This window comes from Notamacropus eugenii, chromosome 1 (genome assembly GCF_028372415.1).
Source record: "Notamacropus eugenii isolate mMacEug1 chromosome 1, mMacEug1.pri_v2, whole genome shotgun sequence".
Lineage (NCBI taxonomy): Eukaryota > Metazoa > Chordata > Mammalia > Diprotodontia > Macropodidae > Notamacropus > Notamacropus eugenii.
The window spans coordinates 349,460,955-349,482,524 of record NC_092872.1 but is presented as its reverse complement, the minus strand read 5'-3'; the positions used below and the strand labels follow the sequence as shown (position 1 = coordinate 349,482,524).

The 21,570-nt window shown below is 44.6% G+C and overlaps 1 protein-coding gene across 2 annotated transcripts in view; it reads left to right on the top strand.

The window, feature by feature from the left end:
• The window catches only part of TRMT61A (tRNA methyltransferase 61A), a 106,829-nt gene that overhangs the window by 37,608 nt on the left and 47,651 nt on the right, over positions 1-21,570 (top strand). Inside the window, exon 4 of one of the 2 annotated variants that reach the window (XM_072630125.1) lies at positions 3,017-13,432. The exons of the other annotated variant lie outside the window; for it this stretch is intronic. Within the exon in view, the coding sequence (XP_072486226.1) occupies positions 3,017-3,288 (272 nt within the window). The 3' untranslated portion in view covers positions 3,289-13,432. Of the gene's footprint in view, positions 1-3,016; positions 13,433-21,570 lie in introns of those variants that run through there. 2 annotated transcript variants of the gene reach the window in all.

Sequence of the window (21,570 nt, the reverse complement as noted above, 5' to 3'; positions counted from 1 at the left end):
CCTCCCGTGGGTTCCTGTCTGCATTTTGCATTATCCTCCCTGCCTTCCCTGTGTTACCCTTCTCCTCCTCCCTGTTCACAACTTTGGGACTATCTTTAGCTCTCCCCACACTCTTACTGCTCATATGTGGCCATTCCTGGTACCCTGGGGTACCCTGGAGAGGAGAATCCATCTCTCTTTCCTGTCTTCCCTTCTCTCTTCCTTTTCTACTTTGCCCTCTGACTTCCCATTCTCATCCCTCTCCCCGCTTCCTTCTCCCTCCCTCCTTTTCCTACCTTCTCTTTCTCCCTCCCAAGAAATCTTCTTATCTCAAGAAATCTTCCTTTTCTCTCTCCCAGCCACCTCCTCTGTGCAGGAACAGAGGTGATCTCCGGGGTAACAGGGGAAGAAGGGCAAACATGATTTTCTCTCCCTTCCCCCAGCCCAGGGCCTGCCTTAGTGAACGCCAAGTATTTCTACCCCTTTTCTTTGTGGCCTGCCCCATGGGAAGGAAAGATGGGCTGTTAGCAAACCTAGCATTGCAGTGAATGGGGAGATGAAGGGAGATTTACAAGGACTCTCTCAAATCAGCTCTCTTATCAGGCTCACAGGGTACCCCCTCCTGGCACTTGGCTTCCGAGATTGGGAAAATATTCCCCACCTCCCCTTCTTAACCTTTGCCCAAATTACTTTTCCCTGCCAAGTGATCTTCTAACACTGATTGTAACCTTGAGACCTGAACCCTTTCCTCAGAGAGCTCCCCATTTGGGGGATACCAAGGAATAGAAAAGCCCTTAAGGTAGTGGAGGTACTGTGAAGGTAGAGGAGACCTACATATGTGAACAGCTAACTACAAGAAATATCTCAATATTTGATTCATTCAGTAGTCCTTTTCAGCACTTATTATGTACAAATGTTTAATGTAGACACTAAGTGCTAGGGAGTGCTGCGGGGTTTGGGGGGGATCAAGCTTTCTCAGAGTGGATGGAAGTAGAGCTGAGCTAGATTTGAGGTGGTAGTGGTGGTGGGTAAAGGTGAATCAGCCCTTCTCTCTCAAAGAAAAGATAAGGCTCTTTTTCAGACACTTCCTGCCTCTCTGAACACCATGGCTACCCCATGCTCTGTGTTATACTTTTCTGCTAAGTGACAAGAGGTTTGCTCTGTGGGTCGAGTTTCACATCTGGTATGAGGTGGACAAGGCCACCAGAGGAGTGCCTTCTAACACTGGCAGTATGGCAGTTTCCTGGTATAAGCTCAAGTTTCTTTGTGTGCCTGTTTGTTTGTGTGTGCGCAAGAAGGCATGCCTTGAGAACAATGTGAGAAAGTAGAAAGTAGGGCACGGTTTTGGGAAGACAATCCTTGTGCCTCCACGTACAAAGAGTTCCTCTGCTTGGGCCATATTGGGCCGAGACTCTGAGAACTGGGAGAAACTTCCAAAGGCATTTCTTCAGCCTCTTATCTTGCACCTAAATCTCCTCTGTTGTATCCCTGACAAGTGGCCATCTAGTCTTTGCTAGATCATCTACACTGACCCTGACTGGAAACTTCACCACCCCAGGAGAGGACTGGAATCTTTGACAGCTCTGATCTTTTTGTTAGAATGTTCTTTTCCTCCTGATTCTGCCTCCCTTGGAGCTGCAGGGAAGGCATTGGCATGGTGTAATAGCAAGAACACTGGATTTAATATTAGAGCACCTGGGTTTGAATCCTGCCTCTGTCACTTAAATGTCCTTTTGACCTTAGGCAAATCTCTCAGCCTCCATGAGAGTCAGTTTCCTCGTATGTAAAATGAGAGACTTGCACAAGATGATCTCTGGGATTCTTTTTAACTTTAAATTCTGTGAACCCATGATCCTGTAAGTCTCTTCCCCATAGAGATCAAACACAGATCCTTTCCTAAAGAGAGCCCTGTAGTTCAGGGTTCTGGTTACATCCTCTGGGACTTGGAGTACCCAGGGAAGGTGGGGAAGGGCAGCACTATAGCCAGAAAAGGACTTGAGAAAAAATTGCATCTCTGATGGCAGTCCCAGTTCATCCCTTCCAAACTACAGATCCTAATGACCTAGCTAACCTGGTGTTCAAAGCCAAGATGATAAAAAAGGTGACCCCTTGGTTCTTAGAGTTGAAACAGAATTCAAGACCATCTGGCCACCCCTTGGTTGCCTGGCAGCAAAACATTATTCCCAATTGACACAGTTTCAGGGAGGGGTATGGGTCTTGCCTCAAGTCACACAGCTATCTAAGAGCAGAACTCTACACTCCAACTCAGTTATCTTAGGTCTCAGGCCAGTGCAGGAAGATCACAGAATCATAGATCTAGCATTGGAAGCAATCTCAGAGGTCATCTAGTCCAACCCCCTTATTTTACAGCTGGGGAAACTGAGGCTTAGGGAGGTAGTGCCTTACTCAAGGTCACATAGGTAGCAATCACCAGAAGTAACATCTGAACCCAGGTCTTCCCACTCCAGAGTCAGAACTCTTTGCTTTTAGTGTGATCATGGATTGATTTAAAGATTTACCTTCATATATTCAACCATAACCTTTAATTAGGGGCAAGAGGTGGACAAATTGAATAAATAAGAAAAGGTACCTGACCTCGTGGGAGCTTATAATCACCTACTTCTCTTTCTGAGAGGGGAGGATGGGGGTAGATTTTCCAGGATTGGGGTGGAATATAAATATTACCTAATAAGGAGTCATTCCACATGATATACAAAGAGAACAGGATTTTTCTTTTTGTAAGAACACCTGCCTTTGAATCCTAAATTTCCTTACTAACTGAGACCTTGACCAACTCACTTCATCTATCAGTGAACTCTCTAGTTCATCTGGAAAATGTCTCTCTCTCCAGGACTACCATTCTCTGTTCTAAGATATGTCCCAGCACTAAATCCTATGGTCCTAAGATTGGGACTGAATTTAGTCATGGGGAGATAATAACGTTGCTGTTTTATGTGTTTTCTCTCCCACTCCCTCCCTCCTCTTTGGTTCCCTTTCCCTCCACTCCCAATCCTGCTCTTCCCCTACCTTCCCCCAGGTGGTCGCCTCTGCTCTTTTTCACCTTGCATCGAGCAAGTCCAGCGGACCTGCCAGGCTCTGACTGAGCATGGGTTCATCGAAGTCACTACCCTGGAAATCCTGCTACGAGAGTACAATGTTCGGACAGCTAACTTGCCCTTGCCAGATCTGGGTGGGGCCCTGGAACCCCTGCCTGTCTTGGGCGAGGCTCAGTTTAAGATCGGGGTGCCCTTGAAGGAGACTGTGGGCCACACTGGCTATCTGACCTTCGCCAGCAAGAGTTTGTTTTGATGCTGCTGTTCTGGAGAGGGAAGAAGACTAGGAGGTGGAGGGAAGGGGGGCTGTGATGTGTGGAGTTGCCCAGTTTTCTTCCCTTGGTCAGAGAATGCCTTATATAGTCAGGTCTCTCAGGCCTGGGCTTTTGTAGAAACGCCACTCAGGCAGGCACTCAGCAGTCTGCACCCCGGGTTTTGGAAACCGAGCAAGGAATCTGGCCAAGTCCTATCTAGGGTGTTTACTTTGCATCTTTTCACCCACCCCCACTCTCTTTCTTGAACTCCTCTGACAAACCCCTTCACCCTCCACCCCCACTTCCCCTCCCCAGTCCTGTGGCCTGGATTAAATTTATTTAGATTTGGGACATGTTTTCCACCACCATCCCCCTCATCCCACCCCAGGCTCATTTCCTTGAGTTTTTATTTTTGTTCTAAAAGATAAAAAATTGTCCCTCCCACTGCCCCTACCACCAGCCTTTCTTCCACATCCCTCTGTGGCTGCTCTGTTCTGCAGGGAATAAGGGAGCCCTGAGGTTTAGCCAGAGAAGCACAAGATTTAAAGTCAGGACCTGGGTTCATTCCCTGTTCCCTTATTCCATCACTGGTACAACCTTTACAAGTGGCTTCCCCTCTCTAGACCTCAGTTTTCTCATCTGTAAAAGGAAGGGATAGAACTAGAACTTTAAGGCCCCTTCCAACTCTAAATTCTGTGAGCCCAAAAGCTCCTGAGTGTCTGGAGAGGTTAGGAGCAGCTCCTAGAAGCTAAATGCCATGGGGGTAGGGGGAGTACAATACCATCCACACCCCAATCCTGGCTTTGGGGACTGGATTCCAGCTGTTTTCTCAGGAGCAAAAGGTTCCCTCCTCAGCTGTTTCTCTAAATCCCTGGGGATCGAAGGGCCTCTCTCACCCTTGCCCTGGAATGTTGCAGCTGTAACATGGAAAATATACCATCCCTAGCCCATGGATAACCCCTCTGTAACAATAGAGAACTTAGCACATTCTTTTAACGGCTCACCCCTCCCTTGTTTCTTTACCCAGATAAAGTCTTTGGCCTGGTTTGCACATCAGTTCGGGCTGTTTGTTTTTACCAGGTCTCCCTTGTAGTGTTGGATCACATCTCCATCTCCTGAAATGATCCCCTAAATCTCTGAGGGGAGCAGGGGGGGCTCTTCCTTCTAGCTTCATTTGTCAGAATTTTACTTGGAAGCAGTGCTCAAACCTGATATCAGGAAAAAGTTTCTAATAATCAGGGCCCAAAGAATGTTTCTGGAGGTAATGAGCTGCCTTTCACCTTGGGAGTGTAATTTGGGAACATTGTAGAAGGGAATCCTACTTGGGCCGGGGTTGGACTTGAGCTCCCTCTAGGTCTGAGACATATAAAAACAGGCATATTTGACCCTTAATAGAATCATGGAATCTCGGATCTCAGATGGCTATTTGGTACCTGAACGGTATGCCTTCTGCACTATCTAGCCTTTGTTTGAAGACCTTCAGTGACAGGCCACTCATTACTACCAGAGGCAGCCCAGTCAATTTTTGTATAGCTCTGATTTTTGTCAATAATTGAATGCTTTGAAATCGGCATGGCACTTTATGTAACACAATCCTGTAAGATAGCTTACACAAATATCTCCATTTTAAAGATGGAAACTTGACTGTTCAAGTGATTAAGAAACTTTTTCCTTAATCAGGCTGAAATCTGCATCGTGAGACCAAAGAGAACACATGTTATAAGCCACTCCCCCATAATGGCCCTTCCAATATCTGAAGACAGTGAGTCTACATATTTCCCACCCAAGTCTTCTCCAGGATTAACAGTCTCATGTCCTCTAGCACGTCATCACGAGACCTATGTCTGTGGCACCCATGTCTGTGGTACCTGAGGGTCTGGGAAGTAGAAACGTCTTGTGGTTCTAAGAGCTGAGACTCCTCACCCTAATACCTGCCAAAGGACCTCAGTGGGACCTGAGTTTGTGACTATTTTGGAAAAAGTAACAGAGACTCCAAACTTATCAGTTTAAAAGGAAACTCCATTTGGAATCAAGGAAGGCAGAAAGCAGCTGTGTGTATCTGTTACAGGAGATGTTAAAGGAGCCTCGGCTCCAGTATTGACCTTTTGTAAGGAGAGAAAAGAGATTGGAAATGAGTTCTCCCATGTCATCAGCCTCTCTTTCCGTCTCATGCTTTTTGGTGTCATGTGGCTGGGCATGCACATGGATGTGGACACTTGTGTGCAGACCCATGTACCCACCAGTGCATACATGTCTATGGGCATAAGAGGCAGCTGTGTCCTAAATCCAAAGACTTTTGGAGTCAACGCTCAGACTGGATTATTGACTCTGACATTTTAATAGCTGCATGCCCTGAGTTGAGTCTCTGGGCCTCAGTTTCTTTTGCAAAATGGGGCTAATAATAGTAGCCCTGCCTCATAGGGTTATCCTTAGGCTCAGATGAGAGGAGGGATATGAATTTATTTGGTAAACCTTGTCAACATGAGCCTTCCCCACGGCACACATGTGTCTGCTTGTGTCTCTCTGGGTGTGTTTGCACGGAGCTCTGGCCATTTCCTTGGGGGAGAAGGGGGTGACTGGGAGCAGCTGGGCTGCCTTGGGGTCACGGGGGCAGGGCATGTTCTCTGTGGGTTGCCAGACCACATCCTGTTGCTGAAGGCCATGGGCTTCAGCTGCACTCAGTACTCAGAAAGAGGGCAGGAGCGGGAGTCAGCTGGGCTTGTGGGATGGTCCTGGGGGAGACAAGAGAATATCACATGCGGTCAAGGTTAGGACTGAGACAGTTTTAGGCTATGAGAAGGGGCAGGCCCAGCCCTGGAGAAACACTGAGCCTTCTCTCACCACATCCTTTCTCGGGCTTAAGTGACTTACCTAAGGTCACAAGTTCTGAAAGAATCATGTCTTTCATCACCACATCCAATGCATTCCCAGGTACAGCCACTGTTAACTGTAGTGAGAATTTATTGTACAAATGAAGAAACCAAAGATTTATCTAAATCTAAGTGTTGGAGCTCGCACTCCTGGGTCCACATCCGTCCTCAGAGAAGGCCCAGAGGTTCCAAATGCCTGCCCTTGTGCAAGCACACAGGTGTACACTTTGCCCTATTCTTTGCCTGCAGTGATCTCACCTTCATTCAGGTGCCTGTGACCCTGGCTGTGGCTCTGTTGGATATTTGAGATCAAAACATCCAAGCTGGAAGGAAATTTAGAGATCTTCTCGTCTAATCCTCTTACTTTAGAGATGGGAAGCTGAAGCTTGTGAGGTAAAGAGAAGTCACTTTAACCCAAGATCACATAAGTGCTAGAATTCCAAACCAGAACCTGTGCCATCAAATCAGGATCTTTTCATCATACTAACCTAAATAAATAGCCAGCATTTATATAGTGCTAACTACATACCAGGCATTAAGTGCTTCATGATATCTCATTTGATCATCATGACATCTCGAGGAAAGAGGTGGTATTATCACTATTTTACAGATGAAGAAGCTGAGACAAACAGTTAGGTGACTTGCCCAGGGTCACACAGCTAGTGAGTATCTGAGACCATATTTGAACTCAAAGCTTCCTGGCTCCAGGCCTGGTATACCATCCCCTGCAGTGCTTAACTGTCCCTGATTGAATATAATCCTAGAGGACTTGGGGGATGGAGATTGGACTTTCCCTTTTTCTGTTCATCTTCAGTGGTCCAGGTACCACAATTAAGGCCTCCTGGGGAGGTGCCCAAGCAGATATTGGCCACGGCCACAGGTGGAGCTATTGATTTCCAAATGCCCACCTATCTAAAATGGGAGAAAATGGTGTCTGTATCAGCCACCCAAGGACACACAGCCCTTTACAGGAAGGAGGAAGATCACTGAGAGCTTGCTTCACTTGTAGGGAAAGAGACTGAGGTCTTAAATCACTGTTGTGTTTAGCAGAGTAACCATTTAATAAAGCTTGCTGACTGACTAGAGTCTAAGGGTTTGGTTTTAATAAAGAGGCCAGATCAGTGTGGTATAGGAAGCTCTAGTTCTGCTTATGAACCAGGTTTTTACTCAAGCTTTCTCCCTTAGACTTACTTATTGGTTAGGAAACCCTATTTTCATTTCTAGCACTTCCATTATAATACTACAAACAAGTACCCTTCCTTCATGGGCCCCCTCTGTACAATGAGGTTTGGAGACTAAGTCCTTTTCATCTTTGAAGTTCTGTGAAATATCTCAAGTTATAAATGCTCGATTTGTGGGATGTGTTCTCAGTCTGGGATCGAGGACTCACATAACAGACTTATCCTAAAGCTGTAAGGGCCCAAGCACTCCACAGTATCTAGGGCATCAGAGGAGAGAAGGGGGTGTATACAAAAGATGTTGCAAGGGTGAAATCAATAGGTCTTGACAATAGATTGGATCGGGGAGGAGGGGTAAGAGATAATGAAGAATCCAAGATGACTTCTGGGTCCTGAGTTTGGAGGACTGGGAGAATGGGAGTGTCCTCTACAATGATGAGGACATTTGGAAAAGGAGAGGATTTGGGAATAAATAAAATGAGTTCTGGACTTCTTGAGTTTTAAGATGTCTGTGGGACATGAAGTTTGAGATGTTCAGTAGGCAAACATGTGAAACTGGAGGTTAGGAGAGGCTAGGTCTGCATTAGTGGATTTGAGAATCATTAGCCTAAAGATGATAATTAAATCTCTGGGAGCTTATGAGATCACCAAGTGAAATAGTATAAAAAGAGGGAAGAGGGCCCAGTGTAACAGTTAAAGTAAACTGAGATACAAAGTTCCAAGCATGATCAGCTTATTACTAAAGGGTAAACTTACCAGTAGATAGGATCTCAGCTTCCTCAGCAATAAGACCCCAAATGAGGGGGACAAGTCTTTAGTTTGGGGGAGGATAGAACACAGAGTAGGATCTCAAAGGCAGAGAACAAGTTATAATTGGTTTCAGGGTTGGCAGCATCAGGGGTGAGGACAACATGATTGGTTACATGGATGAGGTGTAGGAGACAATATGATTGGTTGGAAATTGGGAATGGGGCTAGAAACAACCCCCTCCTTCCCCTCTGTGACTTAAGAAATGTTCACTGTTTGATTCCACCTGCAAGTTTAGAGATAGTAGGACAGACGACTTTGGATAGCAAACCAGACACAGGATAGCTTCGTGGTGTAAAAATACTATACCAGACCTCCTGGTATTCACCCGCATCCCTCAAGGATAACAGATTTCCTTGAGGCAAGAATAGAACAATGATTAGCAGGAGAACTGGATTTCTAAAGTTAACTCATTAAGGCCAAATGCATTTCTAAACTGAGTTCAGAGACAAAAGAATCATGATTTAGGTAGTTATAGGACAAAACCAATGAACTAAAATGGATCAATAGAAAATCAGTTCATTCTCCCCAGAACAGACCCTCAGAGGACACCCACATCTAGGTATGACCCCAATGAAGATCCTGCAGAAAATAATGGGAAGAAACAGATAAGTAAGAGGGGAGCCAGGAAAGAGTGATGTCACATAAAACCTAGAAAAGAGATTATCAGGAAGAGGGTGAAGAGGATTGAGAAAAGGTCATTAAACATGGCGATTAAGAAATTGCTGGAAACTTAAGAGAACAGTTTCTGTTGGATGATGAGGTTGGAAACCAGACTGCAGAGAATTAGGAACAGTAGGTTGGAAAAGAAGAAAAGGAAATGGAAACTCTAGTTGTAGACTGCTGTCTTAGGAAGTTTAGCTTAATACACACACATATGTAGGGGACTAGAGCTTTCAAGGGTGGATGGATCAAATGAGGGTTATTTGAGAATGGGGGAAAAGACATGGGCATGTTTGTAGGTAATATGGAATCATACAGGAGAGAGAGAGAGAGTGAGAGTGAAGATTAGTAGAAGATGGAGATGATGGGGAAATCTGCTTTAGAGGATGGGATGGAGGCGAGGATGACATGACTTGCACATGACTTTGAGGGAGGGCTGTGCAGGTCACCAGCCTCACTTCTCCTCCAGAGCTATCTGAATCCAGTGACCAGATGTTCATCAGGATGACTGGAGATAACCCAGGATGAGGCAATTGGGGTTAAGTGACTTGCCCAAGATCACACAGCTAGTGAGTGTCAAGTGTCTGAGGTGAGATTTGAACTCAGGTCCTCCTGACTCTTGCACTGGTGCTCTATCCACTGCACCACCTATCTGCCCCGTGGAGGCAAGGAGATGGGCAAAAGAAAGTTGTGGCAGAAGGCCTCTGAGTGATATGAGATGAGAAAAGGGAACTCTGTGAATTGCCTCAATTTTTTTCACTGAAATGGGAGGCAGGGTTCTCGGTTATGAAACTAGGGATAAGTGATGCTATGAGAGCTTTTTTTAAAAAAAATCATGAGAGCTTTGAGAAGAGATAAAAACGTTTGGAAAAGCTGCTATTGTGGGTAGATGGTGAACTGATCAGGGAGATGTCAGATAAAACATTTGCCTTGCTGGAGTGAAGGCCTGGCTGAAATGATGTAAAATAAATTTGTAGTGGATCCAGTGAGCAAAGTTTTGTGATTTTCTTTATTCAGTAGTATGTGTGTGGGAGGGAAGGCAAGTGGATAGTGGGAGTAATCTAAGGCTAAGACTTGGCAGGACGGGATAGACAATGGACTGGGGTGGCAAGGGCTTTCCCTGTTTCTGTTCATTTCCAGTGATCCAAGTACCCCAAGAAAGGTTTCCCAGGGCCAGACTGGGGAGGTGCTTAAGGCAGAGACAATGTTATTGAGGGAAGAGAAAAATGTCTGTCGTTGAACCGATTCACCAAGGGGTAAAGGGGATGTAGCCACTACAGGGATGATGGTCTAGGAAAGAACTGAGGGGTGGTGGGATTAGAGGTCACAGGGAAAATGATGGAAAGTTTTGGAGTGGGGAAGCAGAGGGAGAGATGGAATGGCAGTAGATTATGATTAGATAAGGAATTTCAGAGTTCACAAACATGGAAGTAGAGCATTTGAGGATGAGCTCAAGATGAAGAACACGATCATCTTGGTGTGTGGTTTCGGTGGGTTAGAGGAGTAGGTCATGGCAAATTAGTAAATGGTGGAACTGAGAAGTTAGAGTGCTTCCAGAAATGTCAGTATGTATGTTGAAATCCCCTAGGATGAGGACAGGAACTAGGAAGGAAAGACTGGGAGCCAGGCACTGAACTAACTCTCTGAGAAAAGGACAGTGTCCTATAGGTCAGTAGACATTAGCTACCAACATTTTAATTGGCTGTAAATGTGGATTGAGGGAACTTCAAAGGAGGGGAGTTTATGGAGTGATGGTAGTAAAGAGAAATTGGAAGGAGAAATAAGGAGTATTCCAACTTCCGCCTCCTCAACCAGTTGAGGTGGAAGGAGAATAATTGACACCTGACAGGTTTCAAAATAGTTTTTAATAAAAAGAACCAGACTCAAGGAAGAGTACCTTGGAGCCTCAGTGCTGGGGCCTGTGAATTCCACTCCCTTCAGGAAAAAAAAGTGCCCCTTGAACCACTGCTTGCTGTTGGCCTCACAACCACCAGCATGATCTATGGGGGAGACTTGGTAGGCTGCAAAAAGTTAGAAGATAGGGGTTTGAATTCCAACTCTGCCATTTGCTGGAGTGACCATGAGCCATTCACATTACCTCTGTGGGCGTTAGTTTCCTCATCTTCTAGCCCTAAATCCTTTGAATCTTATACAAGGAAAGCTGGACAGATGGAAACTGAGGCCCAGAGAAACAGGAAATAGATCCCCAGGCTTTGGGACAATCTAGGACCTAGGGCCAGGGGTGGGGAACCTGCAGCCTTGAGGCCATGTGTGGCCTTCTAGTTTAAGTGCTGGCTTTTGACTGAGTCCAAGTTTTACAGAACAAATCCTTTTGTTATGGGGATTTGTCCTGTGAGGTTTGGATTCAGTCAAAGGGCTGCCCTTGAGGACCTAATGGGCCACATGGAGCCTCGAGGCCGCAGGTTCCTCATCCCTGGCTAGCCTAACTCCCTCATTTTATTCAGGAAGAAAATGATTCTCTGAGAAGAGAAGGAATCTGCCCAAAGTCCCCTAGTGAGGCAGGTCAGAGACATCCAGAGTTCTTTCCACTCCTATAGAGTGCCTTTCCTGACTTAATCAGCCTGGGCTCTTTCCCTACACATGTATTGGAGGTGAGGCATCTCTTGCCACTGAACTCAGATGGCTCTTGAGGAGAAAGTGAGGCTGGTGGCTTGCACAGCCCTGCCTCACTTAAATCCAATTCACTTGCTAGTCATGGCATCACCTTCCTGATGTCACTGATCCTCTTTGAGAATGAAGGACTAACAAAACTGCATTTCCCCCAGGTCTTTCACATTTAACTAGCACCTTTTGGTCCCCAACTATCCTTTCTTTCTGCCCCAAAAGAGACACAGGCCTGCTAGGCACTTTGACAACTGCAACTAGGAAGGAAGGACAAAGCCACACTGGGCACACGCACACACCCTGTGAAATGCCAAACACGACAAGACCCCTCAGGCGTGCTGTGCTCCTTCCCAAACACTCAGGAATCAAGGAATCTTTGTCCAACTCTTTCAGAAGTTCCTGTGACCAGGGGCAAGAAAAGCCACATAGGAAGATTTGTATGAAAGGATGTGTGAAAAAAGGAGAACCTAAACAAAGATGTATACCACAATTGCAAGGTAAATGAAAGGATAATTAAGAGGAAGACAAACTCTGAGTAACTGAAAAGCTGATCTAGTTCCCTGGAAACAAGGAGTGAAACATACCTCCCTCTTGTTAGAGAGGTGGAAACAACCAGGGCCAAATGGTGTGTATGTGGTCTGATGCAACCAGCTACATCGGTTAGTTCCTTTGTCAAAAGACAGGGTTTCAGATGGAGGGAAGGGAACTCCCCTCTATAAATGACTAATATAAATACAAAAAGCATTAATAAATTTATTTAAAAGGAAAAGTCAATTCTCTCTAAACCCATCTTTCTTTCCTGAGAAAGAGCTTCCTGAGCCCTGTGATTATGGGAAACGTCACAAACTAGCTCTCCCTGTCATGTGCACAACATCATCCAATGTTCATGTGGCTTTGAACACTTAAAGACCTTGGGAGAAAAGTTCATGTAGTGGTCTCATGCCTGTCTTAAAGTGAGGAAAATGAAACCTTCTGTGTTCCTCCTAGTCACAGTAAAATAGCAGAACCAGAGTTTACACCCACTTTCTTTGAATTACTTCAGTGTGCTTTCCCATCAGTCATTGCTGAGACCAAAAGTCGAAAGATCTGAGTTCAGATCCTACCCTTGCCTTTCTCTGAGGGACGTTGTACAAAATACTTGTCCCTGGGCTTCAGTTTTTCCATCCACTACATGGCATGTAAAGACTGGGGGGAATAAAAAGGTCACCTAGGGAGGAGATGAGTTTGTTCTGCCTTAGTTTTATTGTCTGTTTGAGGTTGGTAACCAGGAAGGGGCAAAGTCCCACAGGATGTCTGAGTTGGAAAGAGGCTCAAAGATCACCTTGTCTAATTCATCTATGGACAGGAATCTTCTCTGCAGTATCCCTGACAGCTGCTCCTCAATCCTTAAAACTCTCCAGTAACATGAAGTCTGCTGCCTCCTAAGGCCCCACAGCTCTGGCTTGCTTTTGTTTTGTTTTAAATAAATGTTTCACTGATGTTCTCTTTCTACATCGATCTCACTTCCAGTGAACTCTGCCCTCCCACTTCCCAAAAGACTCTCCCTTGCAACAAAGAAGTACAGTTAACAAAAAAGCAAGAAGGAAAGAAAGGAAGGAAGAGAAAAAGACAGAAGGAAGGAAGATCTGATTCATTCTACACCTGTAGTTCTCTGAAGTCACAACTGTCCAGCAACACACATTTATTAAGTGCTAGGCACTTTACTAGGAAGTGGAGACACAGACAAAATCCAATGGTCCTTGCACTCAAGGAACTTACATTTTGTTATGGGGAAAATACATGTATATACATATAATATATGCATTGGTTAGAATGCTAATGTATTTCAATAGCCCTGCCTATTAGGAAGTAGAAATCTGCCTCTTTACCTTTTTTTACTTTAATTTATTTTTCAATTAACAACTATTTTCCTTCCCATCCCATCTTCCTATTGGGAAAAGAAAAAAGAAAAACAAAACCCCTTGTTACTTATGCATAATCAAATAAAACCAATTCTTACATTGGCCATGTGTAAAAATTCTTGGTTCTGCCCTTTGGGGCCAATTCAAGCAAATTTAGTCCCTCCATGATGTGATAGCCCTTTTAAATACTTTAAGACATTCTTAAAGAAAGCTATCATGAAACACCACTACCATTGGTCTGGTCTCTAAATTCCTTCAGCTGCTTCTCATATGGCACAGTCTCCAGCTCTACCATCTCAGTTACCCACCTCACAGTCCAGTTCACTGACATCCTTTCTAAAAAGTGATGCCCAGGACTATAAATGATCTTGGGTATGTGGTCTGATCAGGGCAGAGGACAGAAGGATCCTCTGTTGGGCTTCTTTCCAATGAAATTGTTTCATTATTTGTATCCCCCAATGCCTGGCACGTAGCAGCCTCCTAAATTCTTGTTGAATGGTTACATGATTGGGCTGTACACCATACCTATCTTGTTTTTAGTTTACAAGTCAATTCAAGGGAAGGAAGAGAAGGTGAACGCAGAGGACTGTGAAATGATGTCCCATACACCCACTTTCTCGCGCTTGTTTCCTGTCCCCACGGCTACATTCAGGAAGGATGGCACCAGCAGCAGCGTCAGAGGAAGCTGTCTTAGCTGTCCTTGTCTGACTGTATTCACACAAAACACATCCTGGCTTGGGGAGGGGGAAGATGATGGAGATGTGATAGCACGATGAGAAGAGATATCACTACTGCCTAGTCGTAGATCTAGGACTAGAAGGGAAATCATGAATTCATCTTCGTCCAATCTTTGCATTTTACAGATGAGCAAACTGCGGCCCAGGGAGTTGAAATACCTTCTCCAAGATCACCCACGTAATAAATAGCTGAGACAGAATTGGACCCCAGGTCATAGGATCATAGCTCTAGAGAGGAAAGGGACCTTAGACCAGAGGTGACAAACATGCAACTATCTGACTGCTTGTGGCCTATAACACTCAGGGAGTACAGCCTGAGCCAGATGAACATATAATTGGGAAATATTTAACAAAATAAATAAAAATACAGTAGAACATAGATAATATTACATTTTAAAGCCAAGTCATCATACAGCCTGCATGGATCATTCTGTACATTATATATTAGCGGCCTCCTTTTCTATTTGAATTCGACACTACTAGTCTAGTCCAACCCCACCATCTTAAAGATGAAGGTGAAGTGATGGCCCCAGGTGACACAGGTACTAAGTAGCAGTCAGGGTTTGAACCCAGGTTCTGTGACTTCCATATCACTGCTGCTCCAGGACAGAAGGTCAAACACCTACTCTAATCCTCCCTTCTTGTGTGGCACTGAGAAAGTCACCTCATCTTCTCCTTGTTTCCTCATCTGTAAAGGGGGGCCAATGATAATGGCTGGGCTTACTTCACCCAGCTGGTGGGAAGGACCTGTTCTACCTCTGCACCCCACTCTTTCCCTTTCCAACACAGGGCCTTCTCTCTGCCCATTATCCCCAGTTCATCCTGTATGTGTCTTGTTTGTGTTTTGTATGACTGTATAATGGTTTGTAACTGTTACTCTATGAGTTTCATGAGAACAGTTTTTTGCCTTTGTATCTACGCCCCAGTGTCTTACATATAAAGAGAAGCTTGTTGGCATGACAACACAGTCCCCAAATCCATAATCTTCTAATCCCATGGATATTTAAAAGCAAACTTCTTTTATGATTCCCCAAATATTCACCCCTATATCCCTTTCTCCAGCTCAATTTCTGTTGAAAACTCACTTATTCACTCACCTACAACTTCATTGTTCATTCCCACAAACTCCTTTGTGATCCTGCCTAGGGACCTTCCATCTCAGCCATAAGAAGCTGACCATACCATGAGCCTTTAGTGTCCAGACTGGGACCAGGGGTGGGGAACCTGTGGCCTCGAGGCCACATGTGGCCCTCCAGGCCCTCAAGGGCGGCCCTTTGACAGATTCCAAGCTTCATAGAACCTTAATAAAAGGATTTGCTTGAATTCCATGAAAGAGTTACACTTGAGGACCTAGAGGGCCACACATGGTCTCAAGGCTGCAGGTTTCCCACCCCAGGTTTAGACTTAGCTGACCCAGGTACTCCCTATCAACCATATTCCTTTCAGATCTCATATCTTTATTGAGTCCCCTCTCTTCTTGTCTTACACTTCTAAATACTTAAATGCCAATATACACGAGAGCTATGCTGATCAGGTCATGTCCGTGGTCTGTTGCTTTCTTCCATGATTCTGTGAAGACTTGTACAGCTTTTGCCTAATTAACACAGCTCAGAAGGGAAAAATCGGTGTCCTGGCCCCAAGCCAGAAAGATAATGCCCTCTGTTCCCTCAAGATGTATGACTGTTAAGATTCTCTCACCCCTGCTGTAAGACAGATGCAGAATGTATTTTGCAGCAGGGGTGAGGGACTCTTAACAGTATGAGTACACATGCATGCATGGGTCTGTCTGCAGGAAGTCATTCCCAGTCCAACCCACTGTTAGTGCCCCTGAGATTACTTTCCATTTACACTGGTATATCTCTTGCATGTTCAATTATTCTCAGAATGCAAACACTGTGAGAACAGGGACCATGTTTTTTGCCTTTTATGGCTTGGCGCAGTGCCTGGTACATGATGAGCGGTTAATAAATACTGTTGACTGATGTGACCAACTGGGTGTATGTCTGTGTCTACATATGTCCTTCTGTGAACCACCAGAGATCCCCTATTCAACCTTCTTTTCCTAACTCCCCAGCTCCCTCTGGGGGCTCCCTGTGGTCCCTGTTCTTAAGAGATGGAACTCTCGCCCTCCTTCCCCTCCCCCTGCACACTCCCTGGCTCTGACATGGCCTGGCATCCTCCAGCGCCCACCCCTTTCCTCGTTCCATCCAAAGCAGGATGCAGAAGAGAGCCCCTTCCATGCCGCCTGTCCTCCTTCCCGCCCACCCAACCGCTCTTTCTGGGGAATGTCTTAAGAACTGAGTCCAGAGCTGAGCCCTGGGAGTTGGGCAGCAGCAGTGAGGGCCCTGGGCTGCTGCAGAGAGGCCTGGGATATATCCACAAAGGCTGTGAGCCGGGGAGGCCCGGGAGGGCGGGAGGGAAGGAACAATAGGGCAAGTGTGTGTGGCCCTGGGAGAGAAAGGGCTGCTTGTCAGCTCATTCTCTCCTGCCTGCTGGGAGGCTGAGGCCAAGCCTAAGAAGGATAGGCTTTTACTGGGGGCATCTAGCACAACCAAACTAGAGTTTTTCTAGGGTCAGGGAAATAACCCTAGGCTGGTAGTCAAGGCACCTGGTCTTTAGTCCTAGGTCTGCTCCACTCATTCACTGTGGGACTTTGAACAAGTGACCTGCCTACTCTGGAGAGATCTTCTCCCTGCCCATGTTGGACCAGAGACCCCTGGGTTCTTTGTGTCATGGGGATAACCTGTGGAACCCTTCTCGGAATCAGGTTTTCAAATGCAAAAATAAAACACCTAGGATTAAAAAGGAAGCCAATTACATTAGAATATGATGATCAAAATACATTTTTAAAAAACAAGGTTATGGATCCTGGGGTAAAAATCCTTTCACGACTCTTGCAATTTTGACATTCTCTCTCCAGAGCTATAGCTCCAGGACTCTATGTTCTAAGATTTCTTTCTTCTCTGACATCCTATGTTCCATTTTTCCAAGGACTCTGTAAGTTCTGATGTTCTGTGTTCTATGTTCCAAGGCCTCTTCCAGCTCTGACATTCTGTGTTCTATGTTCCAAGGACTCTGTAAGTTCTGATGTTCTGTGTTCTATGTTCCAAGGCCTCTTCCAGCTCTGACATTCTGTGTTCTATGTTCCAAGGACTCTCTAAGTTCTGATGTTATGTGTTCTATGTTCCAAGGCCTCTTCCAGCTCTGACATACTGTGTTCTAGTCTACTCTCCAGTTGGTAAAAGGCTAAACTGAGAGTCTATCCAAGGACAAAATAGTCTATGTGTTGCAGGTTTGTTTACTTTACATTTTACACAGTTTTAAGGGTCCCTGTCTTATGTTTGGGCCCAAGAGTCCAGGATGTGTGGTACTGAAGCTGCTGACCCCTTAGAAAGGCTCCTTGCTTCTTTCCAAAGTGGAAATTATAGCTAGGTAAGGAGAGTAATAATACAAGGTTGGGAACTTGCAAGGGAATTGTCCATTTCAAGGAAAACTTTCCGGACTTTATTAAAAAAAAATTATCCTGTCTACTTGTCCAACTGCCCAAGCCCAGATAATAGTCAGACCAGGACTCCAAAAGGAACATGTGAAATTTAATCTCTTGATTTATGAAGCCCTAGTCCCTCACTGGCTATTTCAATCACTCTCTACCAAGTTCCCTGTAAAAGCTGATGTGGGGCTCTGTCATACTATGGGGCACCCAAGTTGGAACCTTGAGCCTGGCTTTAAGCAAATTCATTAAGTTTTTATTAACGACACTGTGCTAGGCACTGGGGATATAAAGACAGAAAATGGAATAGTTGTTTTCTTTAAAAAGTTTACAGCACTGAGGGGAAATAACATATTCTGTGTGTGTGTGTGTGTGTGTTTATATATATGTTTCTGTATCTGTGTTTGTGTGTGAACATATATACAAACCAAATGTATAAAGAGGAAATACAAAGTCGTTTGGAGTAGTAACCACTGGGAGGATCAGGAAAACTATCTCAGAGGAGGTGACACCTGAAATAGGTATTTGATAAAATAAACAAAGAGGAGGAGCAGTCATTTGGAATACCTGTGTGATCACTGGAGATGGAATGCTTGTCCTACATAGGGAACAGTAAGCAGACTAGTTTTAATGGAAGGTAGATTGTGTAAGGGGGAGTGATAGCTGGAAAGATAGGTCAGAGTCTGATTGTGAAAGGCTTTTAAAAAATGATAAACAGAGGAATCTGTATTTTATTTTAGAGGCAATAGGGAGCCAATGAAACTTCTTGAACAGTGGAGTGACATAGTCATTGTGTTATAAGAATGTCAATTTGGCATCGAGGTGCTGCAATGGATAGAGCATTAGGCTTGGAATCAGGTTGTCCTGAGTTCAAATCCCACCTCAGACACTTATTAGTGGTGTGGACTTGGACAAGTCACTTAACCTCAGGTTCCTCAACTGTAAAATGAGGACAAGAGTAGCATTTGCCTACTAGGGTTATTGTGAAGATTAAACAGGATAATGTTTTCAAATTAAGTAACAGAGAACTGATATATATGGCGCTTAATAAGTTAATAATTCCTTTCTTTCATTCTTCCTTTCTTCCTTCTTTCCTTCCTTCCTTCCTTCCTTTCTTCTGTCCTGGAGGGCAGAGTGACAAGGGGAGAAGCTAGAGACAGAGACCAGTTAGGAAGCGATTCCAGTAGTCCAGGCAAGAGGTAATGAGGTCCTAAAATTTGGTGGTAATCATGTACTAAAGGACATTGATTAGAAAGATATGGTAAAGCTAAAATCAACTGAAAAGATCCTTCCCTTAAATTTCCTCTATTTTTGCTGAGATTATATATACAAATTTTACACCAATCTTCATGAATGATATTGGTCTATAATTCTTTCTTTGCTTCATCCTGTCATGGTTTAGGTATTAAAATCATATTTGTCTCATATAAGAGTTTGGTAGAGTGTTTCTCTCTCTCTCTCTCTCTCTCTCTCTCTCTCTCTCTCTCCTTTTAGAATAACATCAATTTAAATGTTTGATAGCACTCTCCTGTAAATCCAGAAAAGAACAGGATGAGAATGGAGGGTAGATAGTGAGTGGTGCAGCTTGTTTGGAACAAGGTAGAGCTAGAAAGCAAGGTTGGAGCCAGAATGTGAAGGCCCTTGAATGCCAAGACCAGGACGAGGAATACATTGTCCCATAGCAATGGAGAGCCACTGAAGGCTTTGCAGCAGCAGCAGAGGGATGTGATCAAACTTACTTTAGGAAGATTAGCATAGCAGAATGTTTAGAATGAATTGGTGAAGCGGAGATACTGATGATGGAAGGTTTATAAATTATAAGAAGTCTAAAAAGTGATGATACCTGGCTTAGTAACTGTGCAGAAGAAATAGATATGAGAGATTTGAAGGAGTCTATGTAGGAAATAAGAAAAAGGGAAGAGTTGAACACAGTGATATCATTTTTGATCCCAAGAGACTGGGAAGGTGCTATCTATAGAAATAAGGAAGTGAGAGTAGTTTTGGGGGCAAGTTGTAAATACTGGACTTGTTTTGGGGTCTAGGTGGGTATATGTGGGAGTCATTTGTATAACATTGACAGTCAAATCTGTGAGAGTGAATGAGATCCCCAAAGGAGAAGTATAGAAAAGAAAAGAAAAAAGAGAGAAGGCCAAAGATAGCACCTGGAGGGATACCTGTGTTTAAGGGACAGAAGGATAAGGAATCAGAGATGGAGCCAGGAAAAGAAGAATCAGGGAGTTCGGCAAACAGAGGTGCACTATCATAGAAGCTAGGGGCAGCCAGGTGATGTATTGAATAGAGTGTGGGGTCTGGAGTCAGACTCATCTTCCTGAGTTCAAATCTGATCTCAGACACTTGCTACTTGTGTGACCCTGGGCAAATCACTTAATCCTGTTTGCCTCAGTTTCCTCATTTGTAAAATGAGCTGGAGAAGGAAATGACAAACCACTCCAGTATCTCTGCCAGAAACCCCAAATGAGGTCACCTTAGGTAAATCATTTAACCCTCTTTGCCTCAGTAAAATGAGTTGGAGAAGGAAATGGCAAACCAGTTCAGTATTTGTGCTAAGAAAACCCCAAAAAGAGGTGAAGAAGGTTTGGATACGACTGAAAAATGACTGAATGACGTTAGAAAAGCCAAAGGAGAAAAGAATATTAGGAACAGTTCCTTCACACCCACTTTGGGGTACAGGTCTGAGAAAATCAAGAGGGATGCCATGGAAAGAGATTGGTCAGCAGTGTCAGGTGCTGCAGAAAGGCCAAGGAGGATGAAGGCTGAGAACAGGCCTTTGGAGTTAGCAATTAAGAGGTCATTGGTGACAAAGGAGAGAGCAATTTCAGTACAATGTAGGAGAAAAAAGCCAGATTACAGGGTATTGAAAAGTAAGTGGGTGGTGAGTAAGTAGAGACAGTGAGCTTAAACTACCCTTCATTTAAATCTTTTCCTCTCCCACTCCTTCCTTCTTCTAGCTCTTACTGAAACTTGACTTTTTCTGATGCCACAACCTCCCTGGCCACCCCTTCCAGCATTGGCTTCACCTCCACTCATTCTCCAAGGTTCCCTTGTCAAGACAAGGGAGTTGAACTGTCCCTCCTTGGGGCCCATTGCCACTTCCAGGTTCAGTAACCTCTCTTCTTTTGAGGTTCATACTGTTCCTGTCTACCATCCAATTAAAATCCTGGTAGTTGTTATCTACAGATTCCCCAGGACACTCTCTTTCAATCTGACACATTTTTCTTTCCCCCCCACCCAGCTCCTGCCCACATACTTTATTGTTGTTCATTCATTTCAGGCTTGTCTGACTCTGTGACCCCACATGGTGTTTTCTTGGCAAAGATATTAGATTGATTTGCCATTTCCTTCTCCAGTTCATTTTACAGATGAGGAAACTGAGTCAAACAGAGTTAAGTGACTTGCTCAGGGTCCCACAGCTACTAAGTGTCTGAAGCCAGATTTGAATTCAGAAAGATGAATCTTCCTGACTCCAGACCTAGCACTCTATCCACCGTACCACCTAGCTGGTCACTCACATACCATGGGACTGCAATATACGTATTGATTCTTCCTCAAACACCCTAATCATCCTACTCCTCTACCTCACCTCAGCCAACCACAAAGATGTGTATCGTTAATCTTGCCATCAGCCATAACTGAACCACTTCCATGTTCAAGAATTCTGAAATCATTGTCAATTGGCTTTTCACCTTTCCCTTTGCCTTCTCTTACATAACCCTACTCATCCTCTGCACCATGACCTCCAATCCTTGATCCCTCATTTCTCTCCCTGACCATCCCCCTTGCACCAGCCACTCTCTTCTCTTCTCCCTGTCTTGACTCCTTGGTGAACCGGTTCAATTCTACACTATTCTCTTCTCTTGACTCCCTCTGCCCCTTACCATATCTCAGTCAGCCCTCAGCCTTGGATCACTCCCACTATTCATAGCCTTTGTGCCTACACATGTGCTATTGAATGAAGGTGGAGAAAATCATTCAACCATTCTGCCTGAGTCCAC